General features: G+C 42.3%; 1 protein-coding gene across 4 annotated transcripts in view; it reads right to left on the minus strand.

The window, feature by feature from the left end:
- SH2D3C (SH2 domain containing 3C) overlaps positions 1 to 14,475 on the minus strand; it is a 55,499-nt gene extending 41,024 nt beyond the window's left edge. The window contains exons 1-2 of one of the 4 annotated variants that reach the window (XM_087879528.1): positions 14,275 to 14,475; positions 6,970 to 7,804 (exon numbers count right to left, since the gene is read on the minus strand). In XM_087879528.1, the coding sequence (XP_087735654.1) occupies positions 6,970 to 7,804; positions 14,275 to 14,311 (872 nt within the window). In that variant the 5' untranslated portion in view covers positions 14,312 to 14,475. Of the gene's footprint in view, positions 1 to 4,788; positions 5,055 to 6,969; positions 7,805 to 14,274 lie in introns of those variants that run through there. The other 3 variants (XM_034438711.3, XM_087879529.1, XM_034438712.3) reach the window with 3 other exon arrangements.
- Between the last annotated feature and the right edge of the window lie 275 nt (positions 14,476 to 14,750).

The following is a 14,750-nucleotide window of genomic DNA, read 5'->3' on the forward strand; positions in this document are numbered from 1 at the left end:
GAATCAGGGTGGGGGGGGGTTTCTGGGCAGGAAACCAAGAATTTTGAGAGCAACTGGGGACTAAATCTGAAAAAACAAAACAAAAAGGAGAAATCTCCCAGCTGCTGTTCCCCCGAAGACCCCCCCCCAAACCTCCTTCCTAATTTCTCATCTTAAGCCTTGCTGAACTAAAGCCCCCTCCCCAAATCTTCCACCCCCAGACTCCCACTCAAGGAAACGATAAAGAATTAAAGTTTCAATGAATCTGTCTACCGTGTTTCCCCGAAAATAAGACCTTGTCTTATATTTTTCTGAACCACAAAATAAGCGCTTGGCCTTATTTTTTGGGGAGGTCTTATTTTGGGGCGCGTGGAGCAAGACGGGGCTCCTCTTGCCGTCTTATCTGATTTCCAGCTCTGCGTTTAAATATTTTTGGGGAGGGCTTATTTTTTGGGGAAGGCTTATTTTAGTGCATGCGCTCAAAAGCCTGATTGGGCTTATTATCAGGGGAGGTCTTATTTCTGGGGAAACAGGGCATATATATATATATATATATGTGTGTGTGTGTGTGTGTGTGTGTGTGTGTGTGTGTGTGTGTAGGTCTTTGGTTATTCGGGTTTTCTCCCACGTAAAATTGGAGGTTTCTTGGCAACGTTTCGACGAAGTCTCATTCGTCATCTTCAGGCTGGTGTCTTCGGCTTCGTGCTTCTAGGAGCACTGTGAAACCTCCAATTTTACGCGGGAGAAAACCCAAATAACCAAAGACCTACATACAAACACCCGCGAAAACCTCAGAAAATATATATATATATATTTATACATTTACATTAAATACATATACAGGCAGTCCTCGACTTAGGACCACAATGGTGCCCAAAATTGACATCGCTAAGTGAGACACTTGTAAAATGAGTTTGACCCCGTTTTCTTGCCGCATTTGTTAAGTGCGGCAGTGGTTGAATTAATAACACCGTTGTTCAGTGAATCCGGCTTCCCAATTGGGGGGGGGAAATCGCAGGACCCCCCCCCCCCGGCACGTTGCCACTGTCGTAAAGGTGAGTCAGTTGCCAACAGTTCTGAATTTTGATCATGTGATCATAGGGATGCTGCAACGGTCATCAGTGTGAAAAATGGCCGTAAGTCCCTTTTTTCAGTGCCGTTGTAACTTTGAACATCACTAAGTGAGCTGTTGTAATTCGAGGACTACCTGTATTATTTTAAAAGATAATTAAAACAGGAAAACATTGATGGATAACCTAGTTTTCATATATATTCTTAAATAAAACACACAGGTTTAGTTTATAGAGTAGAGTAGAGTAGGGTAGGGTAGGGTAGGGTAGGGTAGGGTAGAGTAAAGTAGAAGAATAGAGTAGAGTAGAAAAGAATAGAATAGAATAGAGTAGAAGAATAGAGTAGAGTAGAAGAATAGAGTAAAGTAGAAGAATAGAGTAGAGTAGAAAAGAATAGAATAGAATAGAGTAGAAGAATAGAGTAGAGTAGAAGAATAGAGTAAAGTAGAAGAATAGAGTAGAGTAGAAGAGTAGAGTAGAGTAGAATAGAAGAGTAGAGTAGAAAAGAATAGAATAGAGTAGAGTAGAAGAATAGAGTAGAGTAGAAGAGTAGAGTAGAAGAATAGAGTAGAGTAAAGTAGAAGAATAGAGTAGAGTAGAAGAGTAGAGTAGAGTAGAGTAGAAGAGTAGAGTAGAAAAGAATAGAATAGAATAGAGTGGAAGAATAGAGTAAAGAGTAGAGTAGAGTAGAGTAGAAGAATAGAGTAGAAGAATAGAGTAGAAGAGTAGAGTAAAGTAGAAGAATAGAGTAGAGTAGAAGAGTAGAGTAGAAAAGAATAGAGTAGAGTAGGGTAGAGTAGAGTAGAGTAGAGTTGAGAGTTGAGAGTTGAGTTGAGAGTTGAACTGAACTGAATTCTTTATTGGCCAAGTGTGATGAGACACACAAGGAATTTGTCTCCGGTGCATAAGCTCTCAGTGTACATAAAAGCTATAAGTGCTAAATTAGCATGATTAGCCCATAGGCCATATCAAAATACAGACTTCCAAACACAAGTTGTGAATAAAATCCTATAAAAACAATTCAAAATGAAATTGAATTGATGAGGTCCCTTCCAACTCTGTTACTGTAAATAAATCTGAAATAAGTCCTTTATCTTTGATTGTCTGGGTGTCGTTGCCGCCATGTTGGGTTTAAGGCTTCCTCCCGACTGTACATCCAGTTTATGCCTCCTTTTAAACTTTCTTTTCGAGTCCCCCTTTTTTGCATTTAAACGTTAGCTTTTGGTTTTGCATCCTCGGGGTGGTTTAAAGGATTTTCAAACATACCCCTACTTCATTGGCGAACGCTTGAAGCTGATAAATTCCAGAACTCGTAGTCTAAAACCTAATCCTCTCCCTAATCCTCAACCTAAAATCGCTCCTCCTAATAAAAGAGCTTTACTCAGTTCATATTAGATAAAAATAAACGATTTTACAACCATGTATAAAAGTCACTAAAATAAGAGGATGGGGGAGTTCGCTAAAAGAGCTGTCACACGGCATGACGGATATATATATATATATATTTTCTGGCTTCCTAACTGCTTGCAGATGTCCTCAGCCAGCGTCTGCTTCCCATGACAAGGTCAGCTCGGGAAATTTAATTCGGGAAGGAAAAGATGGTGGGAATTTTTGAAGGAAGATGACTATTTTTCCTAGCCGGTCAAAGGGCAATCTTGAAACGTTGCCCTTCAAAATAAAATCAGTTTTTTTTTTTAAGGGTACAAGAAAGCCTAACAACGTTCTGTGTAAAATGCTAAAATATCCTCCCTTTTTGGATTGAAAGACCACCAAGTTGGTCTTGTACCCAACCCTGGAAGGCATAAATCTGTCTTGCGCACCCCAGAGACTGAGTTTATAGGAGTTGTGTGCGAACCAGACAATTCTGTCTTTAAACTTATCTGAACGAACGAAAACAAAGTATTGAAGAATTATCCCAATCTTATAGAGAACAAGAGGGCAGCCAAGACAAATGTATAGTCTTAGAACAAAAATATAGATGTTATTATAGATAAATGTATGTTTAAGAGATAAATAAATATACAGAAATAAGGGGAAAAGTATTAATATCATATTATATTATGTTTAAATAATGAACAAAGCTTAAGAACTATATGTACTAATATTATTGTAAAGTGACGGAAGATGTTTGGAACAAGTGATGTCATATCTATGTCCAATGTTTTTTTAATTTTGTGTTATTAATAAAAAAAAATAAGAATTATCCCAATCTTACTACTGGATTCCCAATCAGTATACTCCCAGCTCTTTACTATTGGAATACACCTCCCATCTTCCCCAGCGAGGTGAGACTGGAATGATACCCCAAAGCAATGGGACCGAATTAGGATCTGTGCAATTTTTCCACCGAGTAGGAGTGTCAAATCGGGACAGAGTCAACCAATTATTAGGGAAAAGTCAGAGAAGTGGAGTGGAGAGATAGTTAAAGGAGCTGAACTCAAACAGGGGGGAAAAAAAATCAGGGTTATAATCCCTGCAATGGAGGGGAATTTGGAGCCTGGCCTACCTCACAGGGTTGTTGTGAAGCTGTACCTCACAGGACGGTGCAAAGAGGCAGTTTAGAAGAGTTAAGCGGGAGATAAGAAGCCACGTTTCCTGCATCTCGGCTACTTTCGGTTGTAGAAGCTGCTGCAACGTTATTAATCATGGTTTACTAGCCACTGTTCTAATCAGGCATCATTAGCATCCTGAGCAAATTGTTCTGGAGGGATCCATTTGATTCAAACCGATCGTTATTAGGATGCAAAAAAAAAAAAAATACCGGCTCCCTCCAATTTCCTTGCTCTCTAAATTACCAGCCTCTTTCTTTCAACGGCTGGGGTCTTTTTTTGAAATGCGCCACTTTTTTCTATTTATTTATTTATTTATTTTTTAAAAAAACCTTCACGGCTTATTTCTCTCCGCAGACGGGGAAACCTCAAACGGTTTTGAGAGTAAAGGGACCTCGTTTCTCCTCCCAAAGCAATCAATTGGATCCTTTGATTAAACTCTTGCAGAGATTTTTTTTGTTTTTTTTTTCCCTGGAGGTAGAGAAAAAACTTTTGGAAGCAGAGGGTTGAGCAACCTAGAAATTGGCCAGACAAGAGGTGATAAACCAGCAGAGAAAAGAGGGAGTGGGGGGTAAAAAAAAAAAGAAAATAATTTTTTAAAAAATGCATTTAAAAAAAAAACAAACACCAGTGGCCCTAAAGAGAATGGACCAAAGATGTCAAGGAACTTTCTGAAGATTTGAAAAGTGGGAAAGTGTCAGAAACGTCAGAAAACTAACGCTGAAAAAGAGAATACAATGGGTTTTTTTTTGTCTTCGCTTGCTTTCGTTTTCAACCTGGCATGTAAACCGGGTTACTGTGGTTCGCAAGCCATGATTTCTGGCTTAGCGTGATCTGTGAAGCCAGCTGTTTTTGCTCGGGAAAAAAACAACGATCTCCTCACCTGCCCTGTGAGAACACAGCTGTTGTTGCTTGCAAACTCTGGATTATCGTCTGGCTAATGTCACTGACTTGATGCCCCATAGTTAGAAGAAGAAGAAAAAAAACTCCACAGTTTAGCACAATGGGCAAAACCAGGATTGTTGTCGTACTGTGGCAACAATTGCAAATCATAGCCAAACCCTGGTTGAGATGTTTTCGGCCCGTCTATCTAACTGAGATTCCAGAACGACACCTGAAGAACCTAACCAAGAACTGAGATGTGAACCTCAACGCAAAATCCCGGCCAAACGAATTCCCGCTGACCATACCTGATGGAATCCAGGTTGGGACATTGCATCCCCACCTCGGCCATCGCTTCTCTCCTGCCTGGTTGCACCCCAGAGGGGAGGAGGAGGAGGAGGAGGAAGAAGTGGGGAATCTTCTCAACGCTTCACCAGACCGGCTGCCCCCCTCCGTCCAGCTGCTCCGTCTTCTCTTGCTCTGCCAGCCTTGACCATCCAGGCGCCTCCCTCCCTCCGGGCCTCGGTTTCTCCTCCTTCCCAAGTCCCCGTCCCTCCCTCTTCCCCTGGAATGCACAGCCCAGCCGAGGTTGAGAGCTTCCTCCTCTTCGTCCAGTTGGGTCTGGATCCCTCTCTAATCCCAGTCCCCTGAGATTTACAAAGCCCACCCCCCCCTTTCCGAGGGTGAGACAGCTTCTCAGGAGATTGGGGAAGGGGGGGTGTCCATCTCTGGGGTCAGAGCAAGGTAAGAGAAGACCCCTTAAATCAACAACCTGGAGCATGGAAGCACCAGCCAAGTTGGGGCAGTTGAGGACAATTTTGATGGCAGGAGACCAAAGTTCTTTCGTTGTTGTTGTTGTTTTTTTTGCAACGGTTGGCAAAAATCCCCTGCCCGGTTCCTTGATCTTCTCTTGTCCATCACCCAAAAAGGGTTGTGTCCCTTGTGTGAGATGGGTTGTGCCCTTTTCTCCCTACTCGTTGCAACGTCTCCCGCCCACCTGCCCATCATCTTCTGCCTGACATAATGGCCTCCTCCTGCTTACTACACAGTAGTGCCCAAAATTGTGGAAACCTTTTTGGGGAAAGTTGTATTTTCTACAACTAGCTAATAACACCACTTTTTTTTTTTTACCCTAAAATTATATCATCGATGGAAAGATAATTGAATCAAGGATGTAATGCATTACTTTTAGGAAGGATTTGCTATTAGAATAGCAGTCACGGGATAAAGACGAAAAGGGAAACACGTAGAAAAAATGAGATATGCAGAAATGATCCCCATAGAAAAAATGAGATATACAAAAATGATCCCCATAGAAAAAATGAGATATACAAAAATGATCCCCATAGAAAAAATGAGATATGCAAAAATGATCCCCATGTCAGTTAATCCTTCGTTGGGTAATCTTTAGCATGAATGACGGCCTTACAACGTCTTCCCAGGGAGTGAACCAAGTCTTTGAGTTCTGCAGCTTTTATCATGTGAAACCAAGATTGAATGATGGCTTCTATTAACTGGGTTTTATGACTGGGTTGCTTCTGACTAACCAGTTTCTTTCGTCGGCTCCATAGATTTTTATTTTATTTTATTTATTTATTTTATTAAATTTCTATATCGCCCTTCTCCCGAAGGACTCAGGGCGGTGAACAGCCACAAGATAAAACACATAAATACAAAAATTTAAAATAGATTAAAAATGAATTAAATAATTTGGCTGAATTTAAAAAACTCCATAATTTAAAACAAATTAAAATTTACATTTAAAAGGGGAGAAGATTTAGGCCAGGCCAGCTTGATGAAATAAAAAAGTCTTAAGCGCGCGACGGAAGGTGCACAGATCCGGGATCCTCCGTATCTCCGGGTGGAGCTCGTTCCAGATCGTAGGTGCCCCCACAGAGAAGGCTCTCCCCCTACGGGGCCGCCAGTCGACATTGTTTGGCTGACGGCACCCGGAGGAGCCCCTCTCTATGGGAGCGTACTGGCCGGTGGGAGGCTATTGGTGGTAGCAGGCAGTCCCGTAGATAACCAGGTCCTAAGCCATGGAGCGCTCTAAAGGGTGAAGTTCTGAGCTCTTCCCAGGCCATTCTAGCAATGGATTAGGATTATCTGGAAACTGCCCCCCAAAAAGTGGTGTTATTAGCCATCAAACCTCAAAAGTACACTTTCCCCAAAAGGTTTCCACAATTTTGGCCACTACTGTAGTAGGCCTGGTTCCTCTTGGCTGCAGACGAGTTCAGTAAGCAGGTAAATCTATCTAGAGTTGAGCAACTTCTAGAGGGGTGGACTTCAACTCCCAGGATTCCTTAGCCAGAGAAGTTCACACCTGTTGCTGAGGTTGAGATACACTATCCTTAGAGGACCTTCCTGGCCATAATTTTGGGGGAGAGTGAGGGGATTTGTCAAATGGAGATAGATCGACATTAGAGAGCTAAGTGTGATGGACCATTAACACAAGCCCTTGGTTTACAACAAGGTTTCACCTATCTCACCTGTGTTCTAGGTCCTCTTCTAAAGTTGTCTCTGCAGCCTCTTGGTTTCTAGCCTCCTTGGAAGTTTCCTCACGGGACGGAATTGCTTCTGTGGGCAGATCTTGCTTGAGGTCTTGTTGAGCCATCGTAGGCTTCTTCTCTTTGGTGGACTTCTTGGACTGCCCAGCGCGGGCCCTCGGCATGGTGCCCAGGTGGCTGTAGGCGTCACAAGACTGGGCATAGTGAGACGGACTTAGGGGGAAGACCTCTAGGTCATCCTGAGCCCACTCAAAGGATCTACCTGTTCCTTGAAGACAATCCCGTTCTACCTGCTTTGGTTTCTCCTTCGTTCCTGGGCTGGACACCTCTCCAGGTTCAAGGAAACATTGAGAGGGCTTCTCAGCCTGGACCATCACTTCTGAGGGACCACTTGGACCAACGTTGACTACAGAAGACGACCTCTCTTTCTCGTTGGGTTCTGCTCCTTCTCCACACGATGGAGAACCTGTCTGTGGAACGTCAACCCTCCCCAAGTCTCCAAGCTCCGGGGTCTTCGGCAACGTCGTCTCCAAGGCCTTCTCTTCCCCGTGTCTCTCAACCTTCTGCCTTGAGCTGCCTCTGGGCATGGTGCCCATGTGGGTGAACATGTGGCTGGAACGGGCATAATGCGACAGGCTTTTGGGCCCAGCACCCAACTCGTCTTGAGTGATCTCGAAGCTGAAGGTCAGGAAGCCCTTAGAAGACAGCGACCCCCCTCCGTGGGTCTCGGAGAGTCTGGGGGCAACGGAGATTCTGCGGAAGCCGAAGCTGCGAGGAATGTTACTCAGGCTTCCGAACCCTTTGAGCTTCAAAAACTCTGAAATAAAAACGACAAGGGTCACTTAATTCCCAGGAACGACACCGGCTGAGATTTGCAAGATGTGTGTCTCTCTCTATGTGTGTTTTCCACAAGCTTCCCCCCCAAACCTATTTCTATCTCTTAATTATCGGAAACAAGCTGCACATTGTTGGGGTAATTTTTTCCTTCCCCCAGAGCTCTCTTTTCCTAGCGTGATTTGGAAGGTTTGTTTTTTTTTAAACAAAAATTCTGCTTAACAGGATGCAGAAAATTAGCAGGGTTTTTCTTTTTTGAATAAGAGTTCCGTTGAAAGTTGACGAGTAAAAATCGGTAGCAAGTAGGATAAAGGAAGAAGGAAAAAAGATCGAAGGAAGAAGGAAAAAAAGATCGAAGGAAAAATAGAAAAGAAAGTTTCTTCTTTAGATTTATTTTGTCTATCTTTACAGCAGTTATGGGAAGAGTGGCCAACTTACTTCTAAAGTTATATTGTGACTCTTCTTCTTTCTATAATTTATCCTATAGATAAATTGAACGCACTCCGAACTGAACACACTCGAAACCGTAGAAATGATGGTGGACTTTAGGAGAAACCCTCCCATACTGCCACCTCTTACAATACTAGACAACACAGTATCAACAATAGAGACCTTCAAATGTCTAGGTTCTAAAACGGACACCCAACATCAAAAACGTCATCAGAAAAAGCACAACAAAGAATGTTCTTCCTGCGCCAACTCAGGAAGCTCAAACTGTCCAAAGAGCTGCTGATCCAGTTCTACAGAGGAACTACTGAGTCTGTCATCTGCACCTCCATAACTGTCTGGTTTGGTTCTGCAACCCAACAAGACAGACACAGACTTCGGAGGATAACAATGGCTACCAAACTGCCTTCCATGGAGGACCTATATACTACACGAGTCAAAAAGAGGGCTGGGAAAATATTTACAGACCCCTCACATCCTGGACATAAACTGTTTCAACTCCTACCCTCAAAACGATGCTATAGAGCACTGCACACCAGAACAACTAGACACAAGGACAGTTTTTCCCCCGAACGCCATCACTCTGCTTAACAAATAATTCCCTCAACACTGTCAAACTATTCACTAAGTCTGTATTACTATTACTATTAATCCAGGGGTGAAATCCAGCAGGTTCTGGAGAACCGGTAGCGGAAATTTTGAGCAGTTCGGAGAACCGTCAAATGCCACCTCTGGCTGGCCCCAAAGTGAGGTGGGAATGGAGATTTTGCAATATCCTTCCCTCAGGAGTGGGGAGGGAATGGGGATTTTGCAGTATCCTTCCCGTGGAATGGGGTGGGAATGGAGGTTTTGCAGTATCCGTCCCCTGCCACGCCCACCAAGGCACACCACACCCACCAAGCCATGCCCACAGAACCGGTAGTAAAAAAATTTGGATTTCACCACTGTATTAATCTTCTCACCGTTCCTACCTCCCATCTCCTCCCACTTATGACTACATGACTATAACTTTGTTGCTTGTATCCTTACGATTTATATTGATTGTTTCCTAGTATGATTTGATTGCTTATTTGTACCCTATGACTATCATTAAGTGTTGTACCTTATGATTCTTGACGAACGTATCTTTTCTTTTTATGTACACTGAGAGCGTATGAACCAAGGACAAATTCCTTGTGTGTCCAATCACACTTGGCCAATAAAGAATTCTATTCTATTCTATTCTATTCTATTCTATTCTATTCTATTCTATTCTATTCTATTCTATTCTATTCTATTCTATTCTACTCTACTCTACTCTACTCTACTCTACTCTACTCTACTCTACTTCTATTCTATTCTATTCTATTCTATTCTATTCTATTCTATTCTATATGATTCTTGACGAATGTATCTTTTCTTTTATGTACACTGAGAGCGTATGAACCAAGGACAAATTTCTTGTGTGTCCAATCACACTTGGCCAAGAAAGAATTCTATAGAATCGTCAAAACCAGAGATCATGAGTTCATTTCTTCCCCCCCGCAGAAAAACTCCGTAAGGGGTTTTTCCAGCCACCGATTAAATATAGATAATGTCTTTTTTTCACCTAATCAATCTAATGACTTCAGCAGGTACAAGCATCTTCATCAACTATCCCTCTGTTATATGTATTGCCAAAACTTTCGTTCTTTGTGCCCACGATAACCTTTCTGCGAGTATCGCGTATAAAAACGTGACTTTGTTTTCCCAACTTTTTAAATCTATAAAGATTTAAATCAAGAGGAGAAATGTAGTTTTAGGTGCGTGTGAATTTCCTCCCACTTATGAGGGTAGGACTGTAACTTTGTTGCTGGTATCCTTACGATTTATATTGATTGTTTCCTACTATGATTCAATTGCTTATTTGTTCCCTATGACTATCATTAAGTGTTGTACCTTATGATTCTTGACGAATGTAGCTTTTCTTTTATGTACACTGAATTCTATTCTATTCTATTCTATTCTATTCTATTCTATTCTATTCTATTCTATTCTATTCTATTCTATTCTAGACGAATGCATCTTTTCTTTTATGTACACTGAGAGCATATGCACCAAGACAAATTCCTTATGTATCCAATCACACTTGGCCAATAAAAGAATTCTATTCTATTCTATTCTATTCTATTCTATTCTATTCTATTCTATTCTATTCTATTCTATTCTTGATGATTCTTGACGAATGCATCTTTTCTTTTATGTACACTGAGAGCATATGCACCAAGACAAATTCCTTATGTATCCAATCACACTTGGCCAATAAAAGAATTCTATTCTATTCTATTCTATTCTATTCTATTCTATTCTATTCTATTCTATTCTATTCTATTCTATTCTATTCTATTCTTGATGATTCTTGACGAATGCATCTTTTCTTTTATGTACACTGAGAGCATATTCACCAAGACAAATTCCTTGTGTGTCCAATCACACTTGGCCAATAAAAGAATTCTATTCTATTCTATTCTATTCTATTCTATTCTATTCTATTCTATTCTATTCTATTCTATTTTCTGTTTCTATTCTATTCTACTTTATTTTCTGTTTCTATTCTATCTTGTTTCTATTCTATTCTATTCTATTCTATTCTTCCTCTGAAATCGGGGTTATGCTTTTGAACAACATTTTGACACATCTGAGCTTCATATGACGGGCATAAGGTCTGGCCAGTTCATCCCAGATTTGAGATCATCATCCTGCCTGGGAGGCAAACTCCACAACCCCGGTCGGCTGGGGAGGATGGGTGTTAGTTCAACACAACAGGAAGCCACTGTTTTGGGGTTAGAGTGCCTAGAGATTGTGGAGCACGAATAGCGTGCGACGGATGTGCATGTTGTGAAGATAAAAATCTGCCCACTTCCTGGGGGGGGGTGGTAGGTGGTGTTTTCCCCGTTTCACGCTTCCTTCTGCTGACACCTGCTTTCAGTAAGTGCAAGGCCTCTGCCCTGTTTGTAGCTACTACAAGGTAGAAACTGGCAGTCGTATATTGCGCTAAGATTAGCCACGCATCAGATTTGATGGAAGAGAGGTTCTTCGGTGTTTTTTTTTTTTTCAAGAGACAATTTGGACGTTTCGCTTCTCATCCCAAGAAGCTTCTTCAGCTCTTGGATGAGGGGTAGAAACTTCTTGAAAGAGAAGTGAAACGTCTTCAAAGAAAAACCGAAAAAGTCCAGTTGAAAAAAAGCAGCTTTATTTATTTTTTATTTTTATTTTTATTTGATTTATATGCCGCCCTTCTCCGGAGACTCAGGGAGGCTTACAATGCGTTAAGCAATAGCCTTCATCCTTTTTGTATATTTATACAAAGTCAGCTTATTGCCCCCACAAACTGGGTCCTCATTTAACCTACCTTAGAAAGGATGGAAGGCTGAGTCAACCTTGAGCCTTGGCGAGATTCGAACCTGCAGAAATTGCAGGCAAATTAATTACAGGGTGCATTAAACCACTGTACTACCAAGGCTCCTTTGGGACAAACATGACCTGGAACAGGACTGAGAATCTCCATAGACAGATTCCTTCTAGGTTCGCCATTCAATCAACTCTTATTTTGGACCATGTGGACTAGCCTCTTAAGAGAGTGCAAATCAATAGCACAGTCTCCTCCTGAAGTCAGCTCCAGTTTAAATCTCCTGACATACAAGGACTTGCCTCCAGTTTGTGGGCAAACGTTTATATGGCAGCTTCCAGCTCGGGATTTTCTCAACCTTATCCACTTGAACAGGGGTCCCCAATATTTTGGACCACTAAATTCATAATTTTAAATCCCGCGGACCACTAATACGATCTGTCTAATGACCGGCTGGGTGGGCGTTTCTAGGTAGTCATGTGACTGGGCGGGCGTGGCCAACTCGATGTCACTCATGTGGAGGGGCACCTCACCGGTCTCTACTCCTCCCTCCCCTCTTCACCTGCCTGCCTGGCCTCCTTAGGGCTCCAACAGTTGTTGGAGCTAAGCAGCCACCATGAGAAAAGAGTTGGCAAAACAGCTCAGTTCAGATTGGATCTGGCCGAGAAGGAGGCTCAGCAGAAGCACCTCACTGAGGACTAGGAACATGGGCTTTCCAAGCAGAGGGAAGACCTGCAGGAGTGCAAGGCCAGGTACCGGCGCCTGGAAGCTCAGAGGGCTGAGATGGTCAGCCAGTTCCAGGCCATGATGCAGTCCCACTGGAACGAGGCCCTCCGGCTCTTCGCCACCAGCGGCTCTTCCCTCCAGCCTTCACCCAAAGCCCCACACCAGGAGGCCGAAGCAGACCCCGAGTCGGAATTTCTGCCCCCCTCCGACCCACATAAGAAGACCCCGAAGAGGGAGACTCTCTGCAGCAACACAAACCTTCATTGCACGTATCCATCCCAGGGGCCGTAGTTTGAGGACTTCTGATTTAGTGCAAAATAAAAAATGCAAATAATTTTCCTGAGGACCACCAAAATTTTCTCGTGGACCACCGCCAGTTGGTGACCGCTGCCCCTGAAGGTGTATGGATTTACCTCCCAGAATTCCCCTGCTGACGGGGGAATTCTGGGAATTGAAGTCCAAGACACCATGAATAAGATTGAGAAATACTGCTGTAGCTCACACACACACACAGGATTTAGAAAGGAATACCCCAGGCTCTAAAATAAAGTTTTTAAAAAAAACACCAAAACACAACTGGATGGAATTGTAAATTGTAAATACTGGATCCAATTCTAAATCATTTCTGCCCTGCAGCCAAGACAATTATCGGCGAACGCTTAAGAGCTGAATTTATTCTGAATTTTTACTTTTTACAGCAGCTCAGCCCAAATCTGGGCAGAGCTTTGCCCCCAGAATCATGAGAGCTAGAAACTTAAATCTTAACATCCTGACTGCCGATTGCTTACCCTGCTTAAACGGCTTGTCTAGGTGATCTTAGCGCCCGAACCAACTATTAAAAACAGCCAGCTCATAAAAGCAGCGCTTTAAATCAGGATTTCTCTCTCACTCAATCGAAGCAGGAGCTGAGCAATCCAAATGCCAAATTTCGGGGAGGGGGGGGAATTCAAGCTGCAGCCCAAGCCTTCCCAAGTCCTTTGCACTATCCCCAAAATTGGCAGTACAGTGGTTTAATGCACCCTGTTATTAACACAGCTGCCTGCAATTTCTGCAGGTTTGAATCTTACCAGGCTCAAGGTTGACTCAGCCTTCCATCCTTTCTAAGGTAGGTAAATTGAGGACCCAGTTTGTGGGGGCAATAAGCTGACTTTGTATAAAATATACAAAAGGATGAAGGCTATTGCTTAACGCACTGTAAGCCGCCCTGAGTCTCCGGAGAAGGGCGGCATATAAATCAAATTTAAAAAAAAAATTGCAAAAATGTGGGGTTTTTTTTTCTCTAACTCTCCTTCTCTTCTCTCCCCCCCCCTTTGAACATTCACACAATATTTATTTATTTGTTTGTTTTAATTTGTATACCGCCCTTCTCCGGCAGGACTCAGGGCAGTGAACAGCCAGAATAAAACAGAACATACAAAATTTAAAAACAGTTTAAAAATAATTTATTTATTTATTTATTATTTATTTAATCAAATTTCTATACCGCCCTACTCCCGAAGGACTCAGGGCGGGGAACAGCCAAGATAAAATACAGATAATACAAATATGAAAAATCCCTTAAAATTATTAAATATTTTGGCCGAAACACAGATTAAAACACCCAATTTATAAAATCACGAATTAAAAAAATTTAAAAGAGGAGAGTTAGGCCAGGTCAGTTTGCTGGAATTAAATTAAATATTTTTGGGCACAATTCAAAACAACCCAATTAAAATCAATAGTGGGGGGGGGGAGAAAGTTGGCCAATTAATTGATGTCCAAGAATTTTGCTGGAGTAGTGGGGGGGCAACCAGCATCGTGGAAGCCACTCAGCGCACGACGTGCCACCTGGTCCCCTTGGGCATTTCCTGCCCAAAGATGACCCAGCCATCAAATTTGCTTGCCCTCTTTCCCCCACCTGATGCCACACTTACTTTTAAAGCCGCTTCTTTTCTTCTGGCTTTCAGCCATTTCTTTTCTGTTTTTTTTGGCTCCCTCCCCGATTCGGCCAAGAGAAGTTTTGCAAATGATGTGTCATCATCAATTCTGTCCTGCCTCTCTTCCTCTCCCACAGCCACCCAACTCACCCACCCACCAACGCCTCCCTTGCTCGCTCTTTTCCTCCCTCCTTGCACAAGTTAGAACTGCACCCTGCCAATCTCTCTCAAATCTCTCTTTTTTTCACTCCCTCTCTCTTGATTTTCCTAAAAGCCTTTTTAAAAAAATAAAATAAAATTGGAAACTGGGGAGGAACAAAACCAAATGCCTTTGAATTTACAAGGGAGGGAAGTGGGTTAATCCAAAAAAAGAAAAATTGAAATGATATTGCATATTTATTTTATTTTATTTTAATTTTATTTTTGAATTTGTATACCGCCCTTCTCCCTGAGGACTCAGGGTGGTGAACAGC

Source organism: Pantherophis guttatus, chromosome 16 (assembly GCF_059756535.1).
Source record: "Pantherophis guttatus breed Tessera chromosome 16, ASM5975653v1, whole genome shotgun sequence".
Classification (NCBI taxonomy): domain Eukaryota; kingdom Metazoa; phylum Chordata; class Lepidosauria; order Squamata; family Colubridae; genus Pantherophis; species Pantherophis guttatus.